At 38.6% G+C, this 27,878-nt stretch overlaps 1 protein-coding gene across 1 annotated transcript; it reads left to right on the top strand.

Annotated features, from left to right (window-relative positions):
* Window positions 1-333: 333 nt before the first annotated feature.
* On the top strand, window positions 334-15,918 carry LOC121875629 (protein FRG1-like). Its single transcript, XM_042380233.1, has 6 exons — window positions 334-466; window positions 3,579-3,708; window positions 6,532-6,628; window positions 7,848-8,014; window positions 12,882-13,009; window positions 13,590-15,918. The coding sequence occupies exons 1-6, from the start codon at window positions 411-413 to the stop codon at window positions 13,807-13,809; spliced, it is 798 nt and encodes a 265-aa protein (XP_042236167.1). The 5' UTR covers window positions 334-410; the 3' UTR covers window positions 13,810-15,918.
* The last annotated feature ends 11,960 nt before the right edge of the window (window positions 15,919-27,878 follow it).

The following is a 27,878-nucleotide window of genomic DNA, read 5'->3' as shown; positions in this document are numbered from 1 at the left end:
TTGCATAAATATACATGATTGTCTGTTTATACATTTATATATTTATTTATTCACGAACAATGATATTCCTTAAATAAAAGAAGAGACAATACCATGTTGTATATTACATGAAATAACATAAATAAGGGACTTAGGGACTCAAATACAGTAGTTAAAGTAATACAACATAAATTCATAATACCGGTTCACAAAAAGGTTGTCTAAAATTATTTTTTGTTTGATAAAGTATAAATTTGAATTAAATTAATTAATAAAATACACAAATTTAAATATAATTTGTATTAGATTATGTTTATTGATGATAAAGAGTATTATCAAACAAGGATGATGATGTTTTGTAAACCTGTGTGAAGAAAGGTTTGTTATGGTGCCTGAGGCTGGCTGTAAACTGCCTCACATATCTCTTTATAATGTCTGATTACACCAACGTTAAAGTAGGGAAGTTAAAACTGAAAGGAGAAAAACGGTCAGTAAAATTCAGGAGATATTAATAATTAAACTAATCCAGAAATTCTTGAAGTTATGTTAATTATTCACCGTACATGAGTGGAGTGATTTACGAGGCCAGAGTCATTACCGAGAACAAACTCTAACGAGAATTAACTACAGTATGACCATATTCTGAAATAAGCGGTGCTGTGTTACTACCAACTGTAGGGCAAATCACCAGAAAAGATAAAATTCTTTCTTACTGCATTAAAGGTCCAAAAAGAGCACGAATAAGTTGTATGTTACCGTTGTGTTCACTTGCAATTAATTACATGTGGGAGGCGAGGTCAACAAGCTTCCCAGTGTCTGTTCAAACATTTGGGGAGGATTTTTACCCTATTACTGTATTTTGGAAGCTTAAATTTCGAGAAAAAAATCATTTTAGGCTTGGTCGGTTAGGTTAGGTTAGGTTAAGTTTGTTATATGAGGTTAGGGTTAACATTGACGACTGACCCGCAGACAAGTCATTTGTTTTGATGTTTATTTTCTTACTTAATTTTCATCATTGAGTTCTGATATGATAACCATTTCTTGCGCAAATGCTTCGTTCGGTAGGTAATTCGGCACCTAGGCGCACAATATTTTGTCTTCTCGGATTTATATAGCCAATCATATAGATGTATTTCAAAACACTCCTCCGCTCGGGCCTGATCAACGTCGATGCTTAGTGTATGCTTATGAACCATTCGGTATAGGCAGCTGCTTTCAACTCCACAAAAAAACGGTAATTATTCGTTTTAGCACATCCTCGAATTTATTCTTGAGATATTTCATTTCTGATGTGTTTTGTTCAGATCTGACCTTAGTTTCTAAGGGAAATGTGTCATTTAAAAAAAGAATGCAAGCTATCCTCAATAAAAAACGTCTATTTTCCATAAAAAACGAAGGTGAGATCTGAACAAAATGCATTCAAATACATCAGAAACCAAACATCTAGAACCCCTAATTTTCACTAAATTAACCTACCTTAACCTAACCCCTGCAAGGCAGTCTGACACGCCTCACGGCTCCAGACAGCTCACAGTGGGACAAGAAATGGCGGGTGGAGATTTATTGATCTAATTTCTTAGGCGTTCCTCACTTGTGCGATTTTTCTGAAAGAAACCAGTTTCCTAGAGTTTTCAAGGGTTGAGGAATGTATATATGACCGGAATTTTCTGGGTAATGGAAAAATATTCTCGGAAGTTCCTGAAGGATGTATTATTTCATCTGTCAAAACCGGAAAAAAATCCCTCATCCCCGGAATGTTTTGGGAAACGGAAAAGTATTCTCGGAAGTTCCAGAAATTGCGCATTGCACTATCTCTCAACTTCGGAAAAATATCCCCCATCCCCGGAATTATTTGGGATCCGGTAATGTTTTCTCTTAATTTCCAGAAAATGTGCCTGATTTTCATCTCAAGCCCGGAAAAATATTCCCCATCCCCGAAATTTTGGGGGAACTGGGAAAATTTTATCTGAATTTTCCAGAAAATGTGCCCCTCAGAAAATTGTTCCCAAAGCCGGAAAATGGGGACGATTTTCTGAGAAATTTTCAATTTTTGCTATCGGAGAGTTCCCGGGTTGAGCGATTCCGGCTAACGGAGATACAGTATAACCGTATACCGATCTACAGTACTGTACTTATTCTAGGTTAGGTTAGGTGAGGGTGTTTCATCATATCTCTGATAAATTGTATAATGTAACAACTGTTGGAAGTGTACCTCTATATGAAAAAGTCGTCATGTAAACAACGAAATTTGCATCAGCAGGACGTAGATTAGTGTTCTGGCTGAAAAAAGTCACCAAAATAATAATATGAAGATTGCAAATCTTCATGATTTTAGGATTTTCTTGAGTTAAGAAAGAAGTCTTCCATATTGAAAAAATTTCAAAAGTTGCTTGTTCAAGAGTATACTGTATTACAGTACAGTACCTTAATTTCTTGTCCTGTTCATCACTTGTCAGCTTACTAGCTGGTTTACTGTAGGTCTTGCTGGCCCTTGGGTGACATATAGCTGTATTCTTAATACATTTGGGAAATATTACCTATAGCTTCATCTTCTACAGTAAAACGTGAACTTAGATTTTTATGGGTGAAGGAAACCCAAATGGGCTAACATTCTACATTCCTCAGTATATTAGAATTCTGTCGAGTAAAGGGTAGCTCCCTTTCTTCGTCCCCTTTGCATTTTATTTTCAGTACTGTATAATAAACCTAAGATAACTTCTTCTGCACTGGAATGTTGATATTAATAATACTGTACTGTACATTACTCTGTACTGTACTGGAAATTTTTTCACATTACATAATGTTACAGTAACAAATTGTAGCCTTTATAATTTCTGAAGACTGATGCATATGTAATCACAAACTGGGGTTAGTCCAACTTTTCACTACAATATTAGGTCATTCTTTAGTATCCTACCCTATTTAAATTTTAACATTAAATAGATTGTGGTTCCAAATAAAGCTACATAAATAGTTTTTATAAGAGAGCACATACTTTATTCTACTGCAGAGGAAAATTAAAAAAGAAAATGAGGATCACCTGAAGAATCATCGCCCCAGCTTATTTCACCTGAAGATTAACTACCTTAATGCTAACTTAACCTAACCTAAACCTATTCTATCCTAACCTAAATCTAACCTAACATATCCTAACCTAACCTCATCCTCCCAAAATAGTTTTAGGGTGGTTTAATCTTTAGGTGAAATAAGCTGGGGCGATGATTCTTCAGGTGATCCGAAAATGCTCCTTTTACCAGTTTTTAATACTGAATAGACAAACTCTGTGACATCTGTGTTCTTGAATACTAATATGCAATACTGTATTTCACCATATGAAAGAAAATAATTGATATAAGTATGAAAAGAACCTTGATGCTATTTCCTGTAACATTATAGACTGGCATCTTCCTGGGGAGTAAGATTAGCTAAATACAGTACAATATTACTTTTACCCAGTAGGTACAGTAATTATTCTTCTAAATAGCTATACATATGCCCTTAAGTAACAGTATAGTTTATAAACGTATTACGTCCCATCATTTTATGTTGTACACAAGAATTTACCTATCACATTATCTTTCTTTGGTCAATGTTAACAGTTCACACAAGAAACATAAATCCAAGAAGAGAAAATCAGAGGATGAGGATGGTAGCCACAGCAGCAAAACCAGTAAGGACACAGACACAGCTGATCATGGTGGCTGGTGGCTCTGCTCTACTCTGCACCAGGTAAAGAAGTGTATTCTCAAATCTTTAAAAAATTTTGGTTCATCTTTACAATACAAATATTTAGTGTTTGTTAGTAAAATTTATGTAAGACCTTCAAAACTAATTAGTCTTGAGTGATTCCCAGACTAGTTTAATTATCATATACCAGAAGCATCAATGAAGTTATTATATCTTCTTGGTATTACATTACAGTACATTATAATATTTGTAATTATGGTTTAACCCGTTGGGCGTCAATCACGGATATATGTATCCGTGGTAAACATTGGGTGTCGGCTGGTACCTCATGGCATCACATGCATTACAGTGCAAGTAGCTTTTATGAAGTGTTTCATGCACCTCTAGGCTTATGTTTTGACAACATTTTTAGCCCAGCAACACTGCCACACATCACAGGACTGTGTGTCAATTATTGCATGACTTGCAAGCATGCAATACACCTGTATGTCATTTCACATAGGCAACCATTCCTGACCCCTGAAGTGACTGCAGAGCTCACTCATTTGTATGAGCCTGACTCAAAGTGTGTATGTGTGTATATATGTGTGTGCGTATGTTTGTGTGTTAGGTAACTTGTGATGTAATGGTCAGCATGCTCGCTTCACAAGTAAGTGAACCCAAGATCGATCCCTGGGCAGGGTGAAAGTGTGGGCAAGCTTCTATACACCATTTGCCTCTGTCTACCCAGCAGTAATTGGAAATCTAGTTAATCTATTTGCAGGTCGTGTTCCAGGGTAATGGTTAACCAGTGCAGTTTGCTAGTTGTCTGGTCTTCTCGGACTATTCCTTGACATGTGGGTCATGCAAATTGTTAACTTAGGGTGTGGTTGTTATGTTGGCTACAGCTTCTACGCCTTAAACAAATCCATGACCCAGGATCGGCCATCCGAGTTCATTATTATGCTTGTGTGTGTTTGTGTGTGTTTATAGTGAGGATATAGAAATGCATATCATGTTAAAAAAAAAGACAGTGAGAGTGACATACTTTTTTCATATGTATTTGCTGAGAACCAGACAACAAAGAGTGGCTTCCAACCATGACACCCCCACCTGCTAGCAGATATGAGCCTGCAAAGCAAATGTTTGAAAGATAAGGATTTTGGTCCAAAAAATTAAAATCCCTCAAAATGCTGTTTTCTGGGACATGGGCTTGGAAAGCAGTTAGTTGAAGGATGATTTTTTTTTTTTTACCAAAATTTCATATCACTGGACTGTCACATAGCCCAGAGAATGGTTTATATGTGGAAGAAGCTATTCTTTGTGCATAAAATAATATCTACTCTACCAGTTAATTTGAGGAATAAATAAAAATAATAACAATAAATAAAAGAAAAGAAAAATATGCATTGCCATTTGGCAATCTTGTCACTACGCACGGGATAACAAGATGAGCCGAGATCCCCCACGCCGTACTCGCCTCCCCCACTATACCTGTATGTGTCAAATCCCGCATATTTAATAAATGTGTATTCCCTTTATGTTTTTGACCTTATTATAATTATTTATTTTTTATTTATTGGCACATTCTGTGAGACGATTGTGTGCACATATAACAGTAAAAAAAAATAAAAAATAAATAAACAATCTACCCGAAAATGGGAGTTGAAAAATAATAATAATGAAGCTCACAGCTTGGCCTAGTAATGGAAGGCTGAGATCCCAATGCCTCACTTTGCTCCCTCTCCCCCCTTCCCTTCCCATGTAACCAAAAGTAAGAAAAAAGAAAATTACACATGTCTACCCCTGCTCTGTGATAAGTCCCATGCACACAAGAAATGTGTATTCCCTCTATGTGTTTTACCTTATTAAAATAATTTATTTTATTTTATTAATTTTTAGTTTCTTGCACATTCTATATGGAAGATTTTTGTGCATGAAACAGAGTTTTCAGAAAAGGGGAAGAAAATTACATGCATGTCTAACTGAAATTACTTGGACAGTAGTGACAATTGGGGGATCACAACTTACTGGTACAGTACTACTGTATACATGCATATCATGTAAGGTAAATGAATATAAATCTTTATTTTGTAAAAATTTACTGTTTTTATGTCTACGTGTATTTATAAATTATTAGAGTTATTTAGACATTATTTAGTCATTATAGCAGCAGGGTATAAAATTTGTTTGGGCTCTTCAAGGTCTCAGGAATGGAATCTATTTTTCCCCATAATTTAATAATACTGTATTGATACTGTATATGATTGATCACTTATGGGTGGCTTTTTGAGGTCCCTAACCCCATCTTATAATGGTCATTACCTATAGCACTGGGAAACAGCCTTATCAATTAATATACCGTTATGTTTAGTGGGCTTAAAATAGAACATACTGTACTGTACAATGTTGCCGATAGTACAGTATATACAATGTACATATAAGGTGCATGATGTGGCAGCAGTGCAATAAGTATTATGACGGGAGGAGCTAACAGCTAAGGGCTGTTTCCATGGTGAAGGACCAAGGCCACGTTCAAGAGGCCCCTGTAATGGATTGACAATGCTCAGCAAGTAAAAATTTTATGTTTTACTTAGGTTTTGACCATTCTCAGTTGATTTCTGCAAGATTTTTTTTTTTTTTTTTTTGCTGGCACTATTGTGTCATTTAATTACACAGTAATATATTATGGCAACATAAGGGTTGAGGAGTATGGTTAAGGGAGTTATTCCTGTACAGTACAGCACCTGGTATTTACTACTTTTACTTTTTCAATTCCCCAAATTATCTCATCATCATGTTTACCTTTTTGTGTAGCCAATTTTGATTCAGCTGCTTTGTGCTTTTTTGTTTGTGTATTCCATTAATGTTTATTTTTGTTAACAGATGACAGGAGCATTGGCCATACAGTTGGGGAAATCACCTGTTTATGTTCGAGCTCTTGATAATGGACTGTTTACTGCTGGTGCACCACATGATGAAGGTACAGTACTGGTATACAGTAGTAGTGTTATTTTACAAGCATCATTATATCTTAAATCATAGTTACCGTAAGTACACTAAAAGTTATGTCCCTCATTCTTGGTGATGTTAGTGTTTTTATTGGATTCTGTGATCACCTACAATTTTAATTAATTTTCAGCATCAGATGGTAACAGATTGTGACTCCAGATATTTTACCTAATCAATCAGTCAATCAACCAACCTACAGTTTTAAATTTCATGATGGAGGATTCAGTTGCTGTAAAAACACCTTTCAGACAACTTCGTCCATTGCTATTTACAATCCAGTATTTGCTGTAGGTCTTCTGTAATGACTCACTATCACATACAGTTAACCTCCTAGAGTTCATGGAGATAGGGGGTGGGCAGTACCTGTGGACACACAAAGCCACAGATTCCAAAAGTTAAGGTTTATGGGAAAAATCATCTCGTGCACCAGAATGTTAAAAAAATTTATCTTGGCTATTCTAAAATATAGTTGTTTTAAAACCCCCAAAACACAATGATGTGGTTAAATTCATGAAATTTTGAAATCCTCTTTTTTCACCAAAGCTGGTAACAAGGTGGCTCAAATACCAGTACATTCCCTAAGCAATATGCTGGATTCCAGATAAGCCTTAAAATCAAGATGGTAACATGGCAGTGGTGTGAGTGGTACTGAGCTTGGCTGTAATTAGTCTTGCCTTTGAAGGGCAACTGCTTCTAATCTCCATTTTTTGGGGGCAATGATTGCAATGGGTAGAGATGGAGAATGGCAAGTGGGGGAATGGCACTATTGCACTAGCAATCTTCTTTGCACATGCCTGACTGCCAACATTGGTAATCTGTGTTCAAATCCTGGTACAGTACTCCCAGGTGAATTTTTTTACATTGATTTACCTGTATGCATTACAGGTTCTGATATATTCATTGCAATACTGAATTATGTAATGAATTTGACTGAAAACTTTTAAATTAAACCAAGTTTGGAAAAAAAGAATAGTATCTGATTTTTCTAGAAAAAAAAATCTTAACAACTTTTTAGAAATACTGTATGAATTTTCTCAGAATTAGCTGAACTTATGGTTCTCACTGCTGTATGATTAGTGTTAATGTGTGTTACAGCCAGTATGATGTGGACTGCAATAGCTTACCTCTCTTAATTACTGTACTTTACTGTATTGTATTACAGTAATTATTACTTTTTTTTACATGTGAAGGTGATGGTCCGTCTCCAGAGGAAGTATTAACAGCAGTACCAGCTGGTGATGATCGTATTGCATTAAAATCAGGTTACAATAAATACCTGGGTGTTGATGGAGCTGGTCGGGTTGTAGGTCGTGCAGATGCAATTGGTCCTCGAGAAATGTGGCAACCTGTATTCCAGGTAGGTTAAAAATTACACCTGTCAATGATATGTTTGTAAATCCCAGTTATGTATTGGTTGGGCAGAGTTTGAAAATTGTAAAAGTTTTTATAGGCCACATTTCATTTGTTTAATTTTGCACTAACTTTTAAAGTATTGTACAGCAATTGAGTTTGATGGTTCACAAATATAATTCCATGGGAGAAATATTTTCCCTCACCTATTAGTACAGTAGTTATTTTTCTATGTGCTATGTGGTTACTGTAATAATACAGTATCACATTTCATGCTCTCTTTCAATGACTTCTTTTGTATACAGTATTACCCCGCCTAACGCGGTTTCACTTAACGCGTTTTTTCATATACGCGGTGCCTCGCCTGAGCTAAACTTTCACTTAACACGGATTTTTTCCACATATACGCGGTGAGTGTCCGGCTCGAGACGCTATTTTTAGATTCGCCCCACCCGCCACCCTGCCTGACTGCCTGTTTTAGCTCATAAAATTCATACAAATTACCCGGCCAGAATATAATTTACATTGCTGGAATTCTTATAATTTGGTGATCATTTTGAATATAAACATCATATATTTTGCATTAGACATACAAATTTTAGATAAAATGTTTTCTCTAGTAAATATGTTATCTTTTGTGCAAAATATATGACATTTATATTCAAAATATTCCTGGTCTTACAAGGAATCCAGCAATGTCAATTGTATTATCCTAACTTTAGTTTGAGGTATTATTTATTAAAATTTAGTGGTTTTCCCCCAAAAATTTCTCAGAGAGGGAAGAGCCAGCAGTGTAGTGTGAGAAGAGGGGAGGGAGTTGAGTCCATTATTTGAATGGACATTAACTTGGCGACTGTATTTCTCTATTTCTCTTAAGTATTAATTGTGTGCATGTACCATCATAAAATTAAGATGTTATTTTTACTACAACATAGTTATGTGTCTTCAAAAAGTGGAGTTTGGGGGTCGGGCTGGTTTCTATTGGAATTAATCCCATATGTTCTGTTGTTCACTTTACTCGGATTTCACTTAACGCGGGACCCTCTGGGTTCTATTGACCGCGTTAAGTGGGGTACAACTGTATTTGGGTCTTTATTGCTGGGGGGGGGGGTTCATATTGTGAACACTATAACTCAAACAAATTCAAATGGTTTTCAATTAAATTTGGTACATACTGTAGGTGTAAGTAATCCAACAAGATCTCAGATGAGCTCAGTGATCAGTATTTTTCCTCTATATTTGGAGGAATTACAGTATGGTTTATTTTGTCTGTGGCAATAGATCATTCTGGACTCTTATGGTCAACTGGTCTTTGCTAGTTTCTGTCTGCTTTTGCTTTTCACTTTTCATTTATGTTATTGTGTACTTTCTGAATAACTTCTCATATATTTCATACAAATTCTTAAATATCTGGGCCTCAGCACTTAACTTCCTAATACAGGTAAAAAACAAGCAAAATGTTATGAAAGTTTTTGATTCATGCTGTTGTGTTATGAGAGTTCAAATTAATTAGATGGTTAGTGGCTAAAATATTAGAGACAGATTCTTCATGCACTCCATGATTATAGGCGATGGCAGCTTGAGTATTGCTGGACTGATCTGATTTATTTGTTACTGTTATAAAAAATATTGTATGTACAGTCCCCTTTACTAGTGCATTTACAGTGTAAGGGGACTTGTTCAGTTCATATTTATTCTATTTATTCTTCAATACTTATATACTTGCTTCATATCTATATTTTCTATTAATCTTCTTTTCTTTATTCCTTCTGTCATATATTACAGTATTGTATTTTCTGAATTTTATGTCCTTACTTTCTCTCAATTTTTTATCCTGCTTTAGTTATATTCTATACCATGGATTAGTCTGGGAAAACCATGTCATTCTTACTATAAGACTTATTATACTTACAACAGTAGCCTGCCACCACCCAGACTTTTATTAGAATATAACATATCTCATTGAACTGTTAGGTAGCGTGCTAGCGAGCTTCTTGGCACGGGAGTTACAATAGTTATTTTCTGAGAACCACATGTTAGAAGGGGTAGAGCGGTGGTACTCATTGTTTACTAATTCAATACAGTATTTATTAGCATAAGGAGTGAACAAGATGTTAATTATGTACACTCAGACAAGACTGGACCACTTAGGTCTTACTTTACAAGTAACGAAATAGATCATCACTTCTTGGTTACAATATTAAACAATCATTATATTATTTCATTGTCAATGCAGATGGTTATATGACACACTTGACAATATCCAAAATTAAGACATTATTTAGCACATCATGTTATTTCGGATTGAACAACATGGCACTTTAACTAGAACTCAGTTGGTAGTACATATGAAGGATGTACCCACAACCCACATAACAAACGTTATTACTGGTCATCTCAATATTTATGGGTCAATACTGAACATGGGATAACTATATGTCTGCTAATTATCCCCAATCAAGTACAACAATAATAGGTAGGACTCAGTTGGTAGTACACATGAAGTATGTACAATACTCACAACCCATATAACAAACGTTATTACTGGTAATACCAATATTCATGGACTCAATACTCAACATGGGATAACTATATTTCTGCTAATTATCCCCAATCATGGATACTAACACTGCTCGATACATATAACCAAGATCAGTGAACCGGATAAGACTGAGTCCACTGGTCGCCGAGGTTGTTTACTCCGCAAACAGCCGAAGCTCGTTCGCTAGTAGCCCTCGGGGTAGACTCGATGCAGTGCCTTCGCACGGTGTTCTCTGGGTGCTCCTGTCCTCAGATTCTAATCTCGCCATATTAAAGACATCCTTCAAGGACCGTCTTGCCCATAGGCGGCTACCGAAAGTCGGTAGTGGTGACAACACAGACAATGCCTGGAGATGCGTTGAGGAAGAGTCACGAACGTGAAGTCTATTTTTATAATACAGTATAAGCAGAGATTGAGCTTGCCAATAGAAAGTGAAATGGACGTCAAATACACACACTAACAACACTACTTTTCCGGAAACCGCAAAACTACAAATAGGAACTCGTCATGGTGAGCCGTTAGGTCTTGGAGATTTTGAGTTTGACAGAATCTTTTCAGGAGATTAATGACTTACTTAAATAGACAACTGACACTAACTAAACTACAAACATCAGATTCTCTGATGCTTGGGCATCAAAATAATCAAATTTCAGTAGTACTTAGAAACTCATGGCTATCCCCAAGGACGATATAAGGACATGCCACTCGTACTGGCAGACTCAACACTCATTTATTTGACAAGTTTTACTAACAATAAAGACAGTTGAAGCTTTCAACATCATTCACAAGGGATCTTGAATGTTCCATCTGTAATCAGACTTATGTAAGTTGCCTTAACAGATACGACTACAGTTGCAATTTCAAATTTTGTGTCGTTATACTAAGGAATAACGAAGTCTAGGGTGCACTCTAAGAGTGAGGGAAAACGGAGGACTCAGACGTCCTGAAACAATGAGAAAATGACGCCTCAGATGGGAGACTCAATAAAGAAGACATAGCTACATGTTTTGTGGGCTATTGAGCTTAATATGAATCGTCTGATTTTACGTTAACTAACATGTACGACCGTAGTCATTACAACAGGGGCTCTTCATTTAACCCCTATGCCCCAGGCTATGGTGCCGCTGGCCGTATCCCCCATGCGGGGTAAATCAAGAAAAATCAACTTTAACCAAAATAATTTTTAACCTTTTTAAATGATAAAACAATAAAAAAGAAGTAAGAAAAACTATTTATTGACCATCTAGAACCTTCCCTGGGGCTGCTGTGGCGAGAGAGGTAAGGGGACAGTGTTGTTTTGCCGGCTAGCACTCGAGGTCACTACGCACTTAGCGGCCATTTTTTGCTTGCCTATGTGTCCAGGATGGCCCGTAATGCATATATTTACTGATCATAATACTTATTTCCTTTAAATAATTCATTCAGAATATTTTATTTGCATTATTTTTCATAAAAATTGCTTAGCAACACACACGCAGTCTGTTGCCAGGCTGTCTGGCTGTCTTTGTGTTTGGTAGAGCAAGTAATGCATATAAATAATTACCGGAATAATAATTCCTCAAATAAATATATTTATAACATAATCATAGCATTATTTTCCAGTAATACTACACTACAATACAACTACTGTACACTACTTTTAGCAATATTTGATACAACATGATAAAATGGACAAACAATGAAAATGAAACAAACAAAACTAGGGACTTACATTCAGGAAGCTTCCCTGTGGCCGAACGTGTGGCTTGAGAGGCAAATAGTCACAGTGGAACCTGATAACCCGCGCTGGGCATTCAAACAATGCCGCAAGAAGGCGCGCGCTCCGGAATGTCAACCGGAGCGCCCTACATGGACGTTCCGGAACGTCAACTGGGGCGTAGGGGTTTAAACATTCCACAAATCATTACATTGAGATATTTATTTTAATATTGTTTTACTTTGATTCCCTAGTATGTTTACTATTGCGAGTTTCCTTCTGTCGAATGTAAATAAACACAGGGCTGCCACATTGCACAAAATCTGATGAGCTCCTGTAAATGCAATAGTAAAGGTGACTGTACTTTGTAGGCTTTTTTTTTTACTGTATTCTTATTGGAAACATTAAATTAATAGTTCAGGTTTTCAACTGGCTCAGCCATGTTAATATTGTTATTAATATCCATTCTGTATCTGTGTTTTTCTGGCTAAATAAACTGTTTCAATTCAATTCAATTCAATTCAATAGCTAGCAGCGGAATGCAGATAACATGACATAAAGCTATAGAGTACAGTAGTTATCGAATTTATAGTGCTTTTGCTGTGTGTTTTATTTTATTATATATATTTCTTTTAGGATGGAGAAACAGCATTGTTAGGAGCAAATGAATGCTTTCTTGGATTGGATGATGAGGATAATGTGGTGGCAAAGTGTTTGAAAGCAGGACCTGAGCAGATGATAATCATACGCTCCAACAGTTTAAGGTAAGGAAAAACCACCACAGTAACCTGAATCCCTTTGATCCAGTCATCAAACTTTGCAATGGGTATACAGTACTGTACTGGCTACATTAGTTGTTTTCTTGTTTATTTGATGCTGTTTCTAATTGTGCTATTGGCAAAGGACACTAAGTGTTTGCCTCTTCCAATTTGTATGCATCTGTGTGTGCATCCCTCTATTTGTTTAGTTAAAGTATTTTACAGAAGCTAAGTCATATGTTTTTACAAACTTTTTCTTGTTTGAATAGTTTCTTAACCGCTAAGTGGATATGTTACGAGTTAGGATAGGCTGGGGAGAAACTATAAAATAGTGTACTGTAAAGAAGAAATGGACTTTTTGTTTTTGTATTTTCAACCATCAGGATTGAAAGAGTGGAGGATACTAAAGAGACTGGTTATAAGAGTGACTTTATAATGAGGTTTAAGACATTGGGTGCACAAGTGAGATATGGGTACATGAGCTACAAATAATAAACCTTTTACAATTGATAAGGAAATTTATACTTAATACAGAGGGGTACTGATTTTCTATTCTCTTATACTGTATATTATTGATGTCTTTTAGGGAATGTGACAAACCAAAAGAAATACCTGAAGAGGAGCGTGGAAAGCTAAATGATGTGGAAAAAAATTATGTCAAGAAGTTTCAGAAATTTCAAGATAAGCGTCTACGCATTAACAAAGACGGTGTGGCTGAACTTAAAAGAGCGCGAAATGAGGGTGCCCTTCATGAAGCTTTACTTGATCGTCGCTCTAAGATGAAGGCAGATAGATACTGTAAATAAGGTTCAAATGTACCACATTAGCAAAGAAGAGCTGCAATTGATAGATGTCTTCTAAGCCTCAAGTCTTTCAACATACAGTACTAAGGCTTCAAAAATGCCTCTGGTGAAAAAATTGGTATGTCCTTGATGAAGCTATACTTCTTTGTAATGAATATTTACTGGGGCATGCAAAGCAATTTTAATGTTTAAAGGAGAATTTGGGAATACTGTACTGTACAGTATAGTGAATTCTATACTGTACTCTTACTTGCCTTTTATATACAACATTTAACCAGTCTTCCACTTTATATTGAACCAGTATGTAGGTATCACAAGGTTAAAGCCTAGTTAAAACCTTGATATGACAGTTACTGGCTTAACACATACATAAAGTAGTAACATTCTTGCTTGGCTCTGGTTAAAGATTAAAATCTCATTGGGTGATAATACAATGATGCCCCTACATGTCGGTGTCATTGTCAGTTTTGCAGAAAAGACATTATTGTCACTCATACATTTATAGTATTACAGTACTATTACCCATACATTATCAAGGGTCAAATTTTACTGCTTTTTTATTGACATAGATCAGTAAATGGCCACTGTGGATTAAGGATATACCGGTAAATTGAACCAGTTTCCATATTGGTTACCGTAAGTAGAGTCTTTTTTTTTCCTACATTAAAAAAACTAAATCTGCCAACCTTTATTGTGATGTTCTGTGTAAAGGTTGGTAATCCTCATTTGGGAAGGGTTAACATAGTCTGGAGTATTGACATAAGTGACCAGTTCACTTATTTTAACATTGGCCATTATTTGCTGAAGAATTTCAAACTAACAAAAAACAAAGAAGACATAAAATGTTTGAGATAGAAAAAATTATACAGTACAATACTTACTTATCCCATTAGCTTAACATATTCAGAATTAGTTTCAGGCATATAAGAATTATTAGTTAGGTTTAGATATAAAAAATAGCGGTATGTTGAGAAAAAGTTAATACTAATCAATCACATGCAAAGGTATCTTAATTACTGTAGTTTCATAGAAGGTTGTATGATCTTTTAAAGTTGAATAGTATTTTTCTTAAAAGATGATACAGTTGCCTTATCAGATGGAAAAGAGATAAAAATCGGAAAGAGAAACGAGGAGGACGAGTGTTCTTCAAGGGTTTTTTTTTAGGAAAAGTTATGTGTTTCACATAAGCCAAGAACTTGAAAAGTACCTGTAATACTGTACAGGATACAAGTTTGAACTTAGAGAAATGCTTAGCTAATCAAAATCAGTTAGATTTTTTTATTTGAGCAAAGATTAAAAGAAGTAATGAAGATCAACAACTGCCCCATTTGGGAAAGTTAAACTAACTCCCAACTGTTTCCATTCAGTTTCTCTGCTTGGCCTCTTGACAAAAATAGGAAAGATGTGCAGTGACAGAAAGAAATAGATACTATATGAGACAACTTGCATTAAGTTCAGGAAAAATATAATTTGATATTGAAACAAGTTAAAGAAAATTTTTATTTGATATAGAAATATTGTACACTTAGAATTAATGTCTGTGTTGGGAATTTATTAAGGTTCAAATCAGAAAGTTTAGTTTTTGGTGAAGACATCATCTAATGCTGTTCATTAAAAAAGAAAAGAAATGTGTAGTGAAAATTTGTATAAATAAATGTACAGGTACTGCAATTTGATTCTGTATATGTACAGGTATTTAAAATTTATGCATGAGTACTTCTCAGGCAACTTGGGTACAGTCAACAGTTTAATGAGTTGAAAGCCTCAGTCTCATGATCCCTGGACATTAAGTGACATTAGCTAAATTAGTAAAAGTTCAAAACATTGTAACTACAATACAATACTGTAATTCAGCAGTCAGAGGACATCACTAATGTTCACATTGTACTATATTTTCGTGACTGAAGTGAATTTTTATGTTTTTGTGTGACTGAAAAGTACTTTGACCAGATAATGACTATCGTTCATGCGGATTGCTTACATCATAGATGGGGGAGGGAGTGGTCTTAATACATCACCATCGTTAAAGCGAAATAAAACATAATTGCATGATCCACTTTTTTTTTACTGGATCAACTTGTTTTTATGAAAATACATAATATCATGACTCCAGTATATATTTTTATTCCTACTGCATGTTTCTAAAAGATATTTATACCCCCACAGCAGATACAAAGGGCATACTGTAATGATTTGCTTCTATCTGTCTATCCATTTATTCTTCTTACTCCCATATAATTGTTAATATAGATTACATAAAAAATATTTCACCTAGAACAATGAAACTGTATAGGATTATTTGTATTTAACCTAGAATTACTTGGTTAGATGTTGTGAATGTTTTTTGCCTTTTTTTCTTGTAAAATACAGTACGTACTGTATTTGGGTGTTATGACAGTAGCTTGAGTCACTAAAACCAGTTTGTGTACTGACTGTGTTGTTAACTTATCAACTCGATCAAACCAGTCTACAGTACAGTACATTGTTGAATCACCCCACTGTGCCTCACCTCCCTTCCACAGAGCTATACCCCAAGTGTGTATCCATGTGCTTGTACAGTTGCTATCAAAAGTAATCATCCACTCCACCACTTAACCCCTTGCCTGGCTGGGTCCTTTCTAGTTGGTAAGTCACGTGGGGTGGAGAAGGGGAATGGTCGACTTGGGGGGAGGGCCATTTGTTGGAGGTGGGAGGATTGTCTGTGGTGCAAATAGCTCATCAGAGAAGGGGGGGTTGAAGAAAGCAGGGAAATTCATGGAAGGGAAGGATGGATGTAAAAAAAAAATTCCTCACTATATTATCTTAGATTTACACGCTTGAAAAAGAGTGATAGATGAGGAACCTTATTTTATGATTGCAGAATTATAATGTGTCATCCATTTCTTTTTTATCATTCTTTTAGGTTGTTGTTCAGGTTTTAAACAATGGTAATTAGATATTTATAATAATGTTGATATGAAGAGAAGTATTGAATATGAGGGTGGAAATTGCATTTATTTTTAATATTGGTCAACACAAAATCTCAATAGCCTACCCAATGTCCTCGCCTGTCAATCGTGATCTCCCCAGCCTAAAATTATATAATTTATAAGAATTAAGAATTCAAATATGTTTTGTTTGCATTACACACCCAAAATTAGTCATTATATCAAGTGCCAGCAAACCATCAAAATTACTCACCACGGCAGGTTTCCTAAGTTCCCAGACTCCTCCCAGTGGGTAAATCAACATCTCACAGTGACCCCAACTTCCCTTGCAATTTCTGACAAGTTATAGCCAGCCACGACTCACCAGTTGACGTTCTGGGCTGGGTGTGAAGCAGTGGCCAAACACCATTGCCACTACCACCTCATCACCTCACATTGATATTCACAACTCTAAAATATACACATTACAGGATGGAAAAGTCACATTCTATCCAACAATTCATTCATAAATTTTTCATCAGTTAATTTTTATTTTTTTCTCAAGAACAGTTGTGGCAAGAGTTGGAAGTGATCAAGTAACAATTCATTCTTATTTTTTTTAATGAATATTTTTTTCATAAATGGTAGTGGCGAGTGGTAACAGCCTAGTTTAGTTTAGTGTCACTGGTGGTGAGGAAGCCACGTCCCCTCCTCTCTTATTTTGTCATATCAGGGGCTTTCCCTCATGACACATTACCTGCCAAAAGCTCACTTACAGTCCTCCTCAGAATCTCAAGTAAAGACATAGATAACTAAGGGAAAGTCAAGTCCATAAGACACCTCCCCAGACACCTGCCCTCTTGGTTGGTTGCTTGGGCTTTAGGCCTATCAACTGGTCGGTATCCCCACCCCCCATGCAGGTACAGTATATTTGGGAACATTTACAAAAAAAAAAGTCTTACAAACTGACCATACAGAAAATACATACATGTCCTTATCACAGGTTGGCAACACGTGCTAGGAAGAGTCGAGAATGTTTATGAAGTGGCGTGTGTGTGTGTGATGCAGGAGTAACGAGGTAAATAACATTAATTTGTAGGCAGTATGAGGTGCAGGACACTTGTTTTACTGTTATTACTATTTAAACTATTAACAATCATTTGCAATACTAGACTTGTGCTTGGGGGTTAGGGGGTACAAACACATGGTGAAATGAGTCAAGTCCAAGGGCGAGATTCATACATCACAAAAGCTGAGAAGAGTCTGGGAGGCTCTCATGTGTGAGTGAGTGAAAGATAAATACCTACTTGGCAACATAATCCAGGCAGGCCTACCCATTTTATTTAAATAGGCCCGCAAAAGATCAAAACGTTATATGATGTGACCTGAAGCTCTATAGACTCACGTCATAATATAATGTGACCCAAAGCGTAGGGGTTATGGCCTTCAACGTTAAGCTACATCCACCGACTTTAATACCTTCATCAGGTGTGAAGGATAATTCTAAGACCACAAATACATATGCGGGCCTTGGCTTATATACATACCGGTATATATGTGGCCCTTGGCTTGCACCCTCCTACTTACCCAGGTCCCCTGTAGTGGATTCCTCCTCTACAAACGCTGTTTGTTGCTGGCTAGCCGACCCCGCGAATTCCCCAGTGTATGCCTCGTGGTCTAGGTCAACCAGCGCCGCCTTACACGACGGAGGTCAACTATTAAGCCACGCCTACCTCCGCTATATAAGACCTGACCTCGTGGTGGCCTACCTCTCTTTTCTACCTACACCAACCAGCAAGCAACACCTCCTCCTCCTCCTGCCTGGCGGCCCTCGCTCCTGCCTGCGAGCATGGCGACCCACAAGCTGGTCCTCCTCTGAGCACCTTCACCAATCAGCTCTCTCTACTCAATGCTCGTAACCATGCTGCCTTCCCAGCACCAAGCTGCATTGTACATCCAATACAATATGTCTACAGAGAACACATTGTGAGTTTCCTTTCTCTATCCCATTCTGAGTGTGAACCCAACATCTCGTACCCCACACCCCCACCCCTAGCTCTCCCCCCATCAATATCGCCCCCACCTTTTTGTGTTCCGTTGTGTAGAAAGGCCTTGACCTTGCGTGTGTGGTAGTAGGAGGGGTGGATGATTACTTTTGACTGCGTCTGTGTATCTGTGCCTCTATATCCCGGACATTAGGAACCCTGAGTTCAGAGAGATTAAAGTATCTGAATTTGCACTCCCTTGAGAAATGTAGTGTGTGCAGCCATATGATTGAGGTGTGAAAATGGAAGTCAGGGTTAAACAAAGGTGAAAATTATAACAAAGGTATTTAAATTATCCAACCAGGAATGAACTCAGCAATATTTTTAAATTAGTCAAATTTAGATTATGACATGATAGTTAAATACTGGTTTGGAAATTGAGTAGTGGATAAGTGGAACAAGTTACCAAATATCATCATTAACTCGAACACACTGGGTAGCTTCAAACATAGGTTGGACGGATATGTGAGTGATAGGGTTGGGTGTAAATGGGACTGCCTCAGTATGGGCCAATAGGCTCGCTGACGTTTTCTCCGTTCTTATGCATGCCTAAACAGTATGCATATGTGTCCATGTATTTCTCAATATGTACGTTTTTATGTATGCCTTTACAATTTGTCCATGTATGCCAGTGTGTGTGTGTGTGTGTGTGTGTGTGTGAGAGAGAGAGAGAGGACCTGAGGAGAAAATGGGGTAGTGTAAAAGATGAGGTAGCAGTTACTTGAGCAGCAAAGAGGGTTAGGTAGGAGTTAATGGGCAAGCGTAGATGTTTAGGTAAGAGTGAGGCAGTGTAGATAGTTAGGTAAGAGTGAGGCAGTGTAGATAGTTAGGTAAGAGTGAGGCAGTGTAGATAGTTAGGTAAGAGTGAGGCAGTGTAGATAGGTAAGAGTGAGGCAGTGTAGATAGTTAGGTAAGAGTGAGGCAGTGTAGATAGTTAGGTAAGAGTGAGGCAGTGTAGATAGTTAGGTAAGAGTGAGGTAGTGTAGATAGTTAGGTAAGAGTGAGGCAGTGTAGATAGTTAGGTAAGAGTGAGGCAGTGTAGATGGTTAGGTAAGAGTGAGGCAGTGTAGATGAGGGTAGATGAGGAGGGGGCAGTGTAGATAGGTTAGGTGAGTGTAGCAGTGTAGATGGTTAGGTGTAGATGGTGAGGCAGTGTAGGTAGAGTGAGGCAGTGTAGATGCAGTGCAGATAGTTAGGTAAAGAGGTAGAGGAGAGCATAAGCAGTGTAGATAGCAGTGTAGATGGTTTAGGTAGAGAGTGTAGGTTAGGTATGAGGCAGTGTAGATAGTAGTGGAGGCAGTGTAGATGGTTGGGTAGAGTAAGTGTAGATGGTTAGGTAGAGTGAGAGGCAGTGTAGATAGGTAGAGGAGTGCAGTGTAGATAGGTAGGTAAGAGTGTAGATGAGTGTAGATAGTTAGGTAGAGTGAGGCAGTGTAGATGGTTGGGTAGAGTAAGTGTAGATAGTTAGGTAAGAGTGAGGCAGTGTAGATAGGTAGATAGTTAGGTAAGAGTGCAGTGTAGATGGTGAGGCAGTAAGAGTGAGGCAGTGTAGATGGTTAGTAGAGTGAGCAGTGTAGATGGTAAGAGTGAGGCAGTGTAGATGGTTAGGTAAGAGTGAGGCAGTGTAGATAGTTAGAGAGTGAGGAGGCAGTGTAGATGGTTAGGTAAGAGGTGAGGCAGTGTAGATGGTTAGGTAGAGTGAGGCAGTGTAGATGGTTAGGTAAGGTGAGAGTGAATAGGGTACAGTGTAGATGAGGCAGTGTAGATGGTTAGGTAGAGTGAGGCAGTGTAGATGGTTAGGTAAGAGGTTGGGAGGCAGGTAGAGGGAGTAGAGTGCAGTGTAGATGGTTAGATAGAGTGAGGTAGATAGTTAGGTAGAGTGAGGCAGTGTAGATGGTGGTAAGCAGATGGTAGGTAGTGAGGCAGTGTAGATAGTTAGGTAAGAGTGAGTGAGGCAGTGTAGATGGTTAGGTAGAGTGAGGCAGTGTAGATAGTTAGGCAGTGAGAGTGAGGCAGTGTAGATAGTTAGGTAGAGTGAGGCAGTGGAGTAGTTAGGTAGGAGGTAGGCAGTGTAGATGGTTAGGAGGAAGAGATGGTTAGGTGAAGAGTGAGGCAGTGTAGATGGTTAGGTAGAGTGAGGCAGTGTAGATGGTTAGGTAGAGCAGTGTAGATGGTTAGGTAGGTGAGGCAGTGTAGATAGTTAGGTAGAGGTAGAGGAGGCAGTGTAGATGGTTAGGTAAGAGTGAGGTAGTGTAGATAGTTAGGGTAGAGTGAGTGAGGCAGTGTAGATGGTTAGGTAAGAGTGAGGCAGTGTAGATAGTTAGGTAGAGTGAGGCAGTGTAGATGGTTAGGTAAGAGTGAGGCAGTGTAGATAGTTAGAGTGAGGCAGTGTAGATGGTTAGGTAAGAGTGAGGCAGTGTAGATAGTAGGTAGAGAGGCAGATGGTAGAGTGGTTAGAGGGTAAGAGTGAGGCAGTGTAGATGGTTAGGTTGAGGCAGTGTAGATGGTTAGGTGAGGCAGTGCAGTGTAGATAGTGTGTAGATGGTTGGGTAAGAGTGAGGTGTAGATGGTTGGGTAAGAGCAGTGTAGATAGGTAGCGTGTAGATAGTTAGCAGTGTAGATGGTTAGGTAAGAGTGAGGCAGTGTAGGGGGGTAAGCACTAGCGTAGCTCCAGGGCACACTTTTGGCCCTCATCACCCATATCTGCAGCTACTGGAGACGTTAATCCATCCCTTTGTATCGGCGGCAAGTTAATCCTTGTCGTGTCTGACCTAACACCTGACCCACATCATCACGGCCACGTCATGAGCTACACCCTTGCTATGAGGCCCCCCGCCACACACACAACCTGTAACCTGTTGAGGATTAAGGAAACAACTTCAAACAAGTACGCCAGTGAGCTCATGTGGTGTGGGTCAGGTGTTAGGTCAGACACGACGAGGATTAACTTGCCACCGATATAAAGGGAAGGATTAACGTCTCCAGTAGCTGCAAAACCATGCAGTCTCGGGTCATATCAGTTCATGCACAGCCGACCAATCCACCAGTTAAAGCAATTCACTTCAGTTCTGCACAAGTCTCCATCGTGACAAGACGAGTGAGTCACTGTGCAATATGTATTTTTTGTGGGGGCACGGGGGGGGGGCAAACTCAAGGGCCGCCCCGGGCGGCACACACACTAGCTACGCCACTGGGTAAGAGTGAGGTAGTGTAGATAGTTAGGTAAGAGTGAGGCAGTGTAGATAGTTAGGTAAGAGTGAGGCAGTGTAGATAGTTAGGTAAGAGTGAGGCAGTGTAGATAGTTAGGTAAGAGTGAGGCAGTGTAGATGGTTAGGTAAGAGTGAGGCAGTGTAGATAGTTAGGTAAGAGTGAGGCAGTGTAGATAGTTAGGTAAGAGTGAGGTAGTGTAGATAGTTAGGTAAGAGTGAGGCAGTGTAGATAGTTAGGTAAGAGTGAGGCAGTGTAGATGGTTAGGTAAGAGTGAGGCAGTGTAGATAGTTAGGTAAGTATAATGCCCAGTTCCCACCTTATAAAAGTGAGTTGGTGATAGGAGAGTCATCCCAGCCGTAAAACTTGTTTCACATGTTTTTGATGGCAACCGGGAGAGTGGTCGCAAGAGACTGCAGCTTGGAGAGTTGTCATCAGGTAAATAAGGCTTAACCCAAGCACATGTGGAAAATGACCATAAAACCGTAATGATGAATAGTTAAGCTAGGTTAGGTTTGGTAATAGTGTACTGTTATAGACAGTTAAGGAGTAATGGAGTAGTGTTATAGTTAAGGGGTAATAGAGTAGTGTTATAGTTAAGGGGTAATGGAGAATGTTAAAAGTTGGGTGAGGGGTTAATGATGTAGGTTAGGAGTTACTAGTAGTTAGAAGGAATGGGTTGGCAAGGGTAGAACGTAATGTGGGTCATTTTAATTGAGAAGGTACTATGAAGGCTAGTGAAGTACAGTAATGGTTAAAATAAGGACTAATGGAGTAAGAGGGGTATGAAGCGAATAAGACTCGTTTTGTGTCAGTTTATTTTTAAACTTTCCCAGAGGATCTAACAAAGCACAAGAAAGTTTGTATCTGTTTGTTCCATGGATCAGTGATTCTTTTGTTAGCGTCACCACTAGCGGGAAGGCAACAAAGAAAGTGGTCGGTGTTCCGGTAAATTTGAATACACGCTCCAGAATGAACCACTTAAAGACGAGGCTTAAGCAAATACAGTACACTAAGGAATGCAAATAACAAATAATTTTTCGCAATAGAGACCTGAGTATTCAACATTCATTGAAAATAACATTACACTTATGTTGTGCCAGAATGGATTCAGTGAAAGAAATAAAAACACATTTGGAAGGAAAGCATGATGAATTTAGATAAAGAGGAAAACTTGCACAGGATAAATTTAGATAATATTTTCGAAAACAGATTCTCATCCGATGGTGAATCTCGTTATTATCTGAGCAATAAACATGTTTTATTAACCATTAACATGAAAGGCTCGCAGTTCATTTATTAACATGGTTTATTTTCCGGGGAATGGAAACTAGTGCCTTGTTCAATGTCTTGGCTATTGTTAAAAGTTCGTGTGATGAATATTCCTCCTTCCTGCAGATGTAAGAACGTACCCAACTGGTTGACCTTTTGTAATGATTTATTACTAATGAACGAAAATAACCCCCAGAAAATTAGCATTACCGAACGATGTTTTAAATTATGATAATATGTATGAATGTTAAGTGTATCCTCTTAGACCACAGTCCATCCTTTTTATTCTTCTACCCATTTGATATAAACCTACCAGGCTACCACCCATTCTTTTCCTCACAGAAACAAGATGGGGAAATGTAGCAGCTTGACGCACCCTGTTACACCTCACTTCACACACACACCTTCGACAGCCACTTTCCACCTAAATTAAAACCAACCCCCATGGTGACAGAGGTTCTTTTTTTTTTTAATCCTAACGTAAAGGGCCAACATGTCTCAGTTGATTGTAGAACGGCAACAAACTCTCGGTTGATGGAGGAATATCAACAAACTATCAAATGATAGACGGATATCAACGATTTCTCAGCTGATCACAGGATGTCAGAAAATTCTCAGCTGATAGATGGTTGACAAGAACCTCATCTGATAATGGCAGAATGGCAGTGAATCCACAGGTGATGTTTTAAGGTACGCGAATGATAATAACAGTAACATTGCAAAACTAAGCACATAATTAGTAGTGTACTGTAATAAAATAAAAACTAATCTCTGTCTCGTCAACACTCTAACCACTACACTGGTGTAAAGTGAATTCCTATGTAGTTTTTACAGTCGAATAATTTTTTTTTTTTGGTTTGCGTAATGGTTAGTGACCAGCTTTCGTCTATTACTTTCCACCCCCACCACATACAAACATGCAAGCACACATTACTCATGCCTTTAGTCCATTATTGCCTTTCTTGCCTTTATTATCGCTTATCTATTATTTATTTCTACTTTGTTTTATTTTTAGCTCTTCCATTATTATAATTTATCCTAACATTAAGCAGATATAGTTGCGGAAATGTGTTCCTACACCCCCTGTGGTAACCATTGCTTCCAAGCGGCACCGTCGCAATAGTAGTATCACTATTAACATAAGAACATAAGAATGGAGGGAACTGCAGCGGGCCTATTGGCCCATACTGGGCAGTCCCGTTTACACCCAACCCCTATTTCTTATATAAGCATCCAACCTATGTTTGAAGCTATTCAGCGTATTCGAGTTAATGATGATATTTGGTAACTTGTTCCATTCATCCACTACAGGTACTCTGTTTCCAAACCAGTGTTTACCTATTTCGCGCCTAAATCTAAATTTGTCTAATTTAAAACCATTGTTACGAGTTCGCTCCTGGTTGGATAGTTTGAGTACCTTTGTAATGTCCCCTTTGTTTAGCCCTGACTTCCATTTATACACCTCTATCAGGTCGCCCCTCGCTCTACGTCCCTCGAGGAAGTGTTGGTCGTGTAAAGACGGTCGTGATTGGTGGCTAGGTTTCCTATATGTTTGGAGACACGGGTTACCACAAGGGGTGTAGGAACACATCTCCCTCCCCCCTTATTTTCGTGATTACGCTTCTAGAATTAAGTAGTGTTACGGATGGACGTAGTTGGCTGACGGTTGTCGTGTCCCTATGTCTGTGTGACTGTATATTAACAACAAATAGTGATGATACACCAGCACAGTACTGACTGCACATCCTGGTGTAACCATTACTGTCTGGCTACACATCCCGGTATAACCACTACCACTTGGCTACACATCCTTGTATAGCCACTACTGCCTGGCTACACATCCTGGTACAACCAATTAGAGGTAGAGTGCCAATCGATCAGTAGCAACCGTCGTAGTCTACTGACCAGTTCAGTACAAGTAAGGATCGGTCTAGCCTCTGCTACTCATGACTCGTATACTTCAAGTTCCCTATGTTATTTTTTCCCTTAAATTGAGAGAGAAAACCCTCCTATTTTATGCTCCGCCACAAAGATAGCGGTCAACACTGCATCGAAACTTAATTGAAACTCTTATGTGCGGGTATCATTACTTGTTGCGTTAGTCCTTCTGCATCACTTTGCTGATTAATACATCTCCCTCCTATGGGGTTTCTGTAATCTTGATCCACTCCACATACAGCAGGGAGAGGAATATACATGCTAGATGAATTAATATGCTTTCGCATCTTCACTTTGATGACAAATTACGTATACAATTTTGGGGCGAAATAAGTGTACCAGGATGTAAGGTAGAGCGTACTGTAGGTAGGTTGAGTAGTAAGGAAGGGTACTGTATCTCTGTGACACATGTTGGGTCTACTGTCCCACGCTTAGCGGGTGTACCCAGGTGGTGAGAGGGTGTTAGCTACAACCAGCGGTACAGGTAAGGTATGGGAGCCAGAAAACCTACTTGACCACTGGTATTCAGGAAACATTACTGGCTACGATGGTATGGGAGCTAAATAATTTTGTGACCACTATGGTACAGGAGCCACGTAAATTAGTGACCATTACGGTGCAATAGAAAGCCAAGAATGGTGTACCCAGGCGGTGTTAGGGAGACGCATACGCCAACGGTACAGGTATTGTGCGGGAACCCCTTTATCTTGGTGATCACTACGGTGCAACAGACAGTCAAGTGCACATCACAATAGCACCAGGGATCATGACCCAGTACTGTGTGGCTGCAGTTCACTGTTTCCTATGTGAGTGACCACAAGGCAAGAAGCTGCTTCACTTCCCTGTATCGCCTCTGTTGTCCGGAAGAACTACAGATTCCTTGTGAACGGAGTGGTGCAGGGAGCGGTTTCCAGTGTGTGGGATGTTGGTGACCGTTAGTGTGTGTGTGGACGTAGGCATTTTTTAGGAAGATGTTTTATCATGGGCGTTTACTGGATAAATATATTGGTGTGGATGTCTTGTGGGGTGATGTGTGGGTATCGGGGGAACTTCTTTGGTGGTATGTAGGAATAGGTGAGTCTTTTTTATTCATGTGTGGGCGTGTAGGAGCCTTCCTGGGTGGTGCGTGGGCGTGAAGGAGCCTTCCTGGAGGTGTGTGGGAGTGATGGAGCTTCCCTGGGTGGAGTGTGGGCGTGAGGGAGCCTTCCTGGGTGTTGTGTGAGCGTGGTGGAGCCTTCTTGGTGGGTGTGTGGGCGTGATGGAGCTTCCCTGGGTGGAGTGTGGGCGCCTTCCTCATGGGTGGTGTGTGGGCATGAGGGAGTCTTCCTGAGAGGTGTGCGGGCGTGAAGGAGCTTCTCTAGGTGGAGTGTGGGCGTGAGGAAGCCTTCCTGGGTGATGTGTGGGCGTGAAGGAGCTTCTCTGGGTGGAGTGTGGGCGTGAGGAAGCCTTCCTGGGTGATGTGTGGGCGTGAAGGAGCCTTTCTGGCCAGTGTGTGGGCGTGAGGGAGTTTTTGAATTTTGCCGCTGGCAGCAGCTGGGAGGTATGTGGGCGTGAGGGAGCTCTTGAAATCCTTGATTTTAAGGGCGCAGTGAAGTGAGGGGGTTTCTCGGTGTCATGGTTAAGGTGTGTTAAGTGTGAGTTTTGTTTAGTATGGTTTACTAGAGTGTGTTAATATTGATGTTTGTCTGAAGCAGAGATCTAGTGTGTTAACATAATTATGAACCCTCCTATTAAAGTAGGGTATGTTATGGTATTTTAGAGTGTGTTAGTGTCTAGTTCTTCCTGGTATGGTATTTTAAGGTGCGTTACTATGTAGTAGTACTTGTGCTGATTTTGGGTGTTCGTGTGTAGTGCTTCCTGTTGTGTTTTTTTTTTAGTGTGTTAAGTGTCTAGTGCTTCCTAGTATGATGTTTTAGGGTGATACAGTGAAAGCTGCTGTGAGCCGTGGGTAAGGGTGGTGTTAAGTGCGTTTGGGTGAGGATTAATAAAAGTACATAAGAAAATAAGGAGTCTGCAATAATTAATCAACATTCTAAATCATCAGTATATGTGCACCCTTGAACTATAAGTAATTTCGTTTCGTATTGCAAGAAGTGATTTCATAATGTGGGAGTGACTGACGATCTGTCTATTCACTTAGACGTTTTATTTATTCTATCGAATTGTCCTTGAAACGGAAACAAATCGCATTTCTAATTTCAGTTCTCTCAACCTTTGGTTTTACAAACTCATAGCGATATTGACTTTTCAATTTTGTTTAACTTGTGATTATACCAGTCAGTGAATGTCAATGTTTCTATTTTGTATTACATTAATATTTTTGCACTTTTGCCTTTCTTGTAAGAATTGATTTTAATAGCCACCTGTTGAAAGGGATACATCATGGCCTGCCTTACATGCTCTTTTCAGATACGTACGTCAATTTTTTCAGACGTTCAAGTTCACTCATTATGCTCTGTGATATATTAAACCTCACACCTATCTGTACAGAGACTATAATATAATAGTGTATGTATGAGTCAATTAAACACTTGTTGGGAGTGTCATCCATGTCTCTTTCTAGCTATCCTTTATTGTATTGTATTGTATTATTTAGCTACGTACACAACTTGAAATGTTTTTTTCCGACGTAAACATTTTACCTACAGATTTGTCATTCAATCAACACCTTTTTTCTTGCAATGTAGGTAATTTAATTAAATGC

This window comes from Homarus americanus, unplaced genomic scaffold (assembly GCF_018991925.1).
Source record: "Homarus americanus isolate GMGI-L3 unplaced genomic scaffold, GMGI_Hamer_2.0 scaffold22250, whole genome shotgun sequence".
Taxonomy (NCBI): domain Eukaryota; kingdom Metazoa; phylum Arthropoda; class Malacostraca; order Decapoda; family Nephropidae; genus Homarus; species Homarus americanus.
Note: the sequence above shows the minus strand (reverse complement) of the source record. Positions and strands in the feature narration are given on the sequence as shown.

Coding starts and splice junctions, on each gene's coding strand:
- LOC121875629 (XM_042380233.1), top strand. CDS start 411: ATGTCTGATTACACCAACGTTAAAGTAGGGAAGTTAAAACTGAAAGGA. Junction 467..3,578: donor AAACTGAAAGGAGAAAAACG/GTCAGTAAAATT, acceptor CAATGTTAACAG/TTCACACAAGAAACATAAAT. Junction 6,629..7,847: donor TGGTGCACCACATGATGAAG/GTACAGTACTGG, acceptor TTACATGTGAAG/GTGATGGTCCGTCTCCAGAG.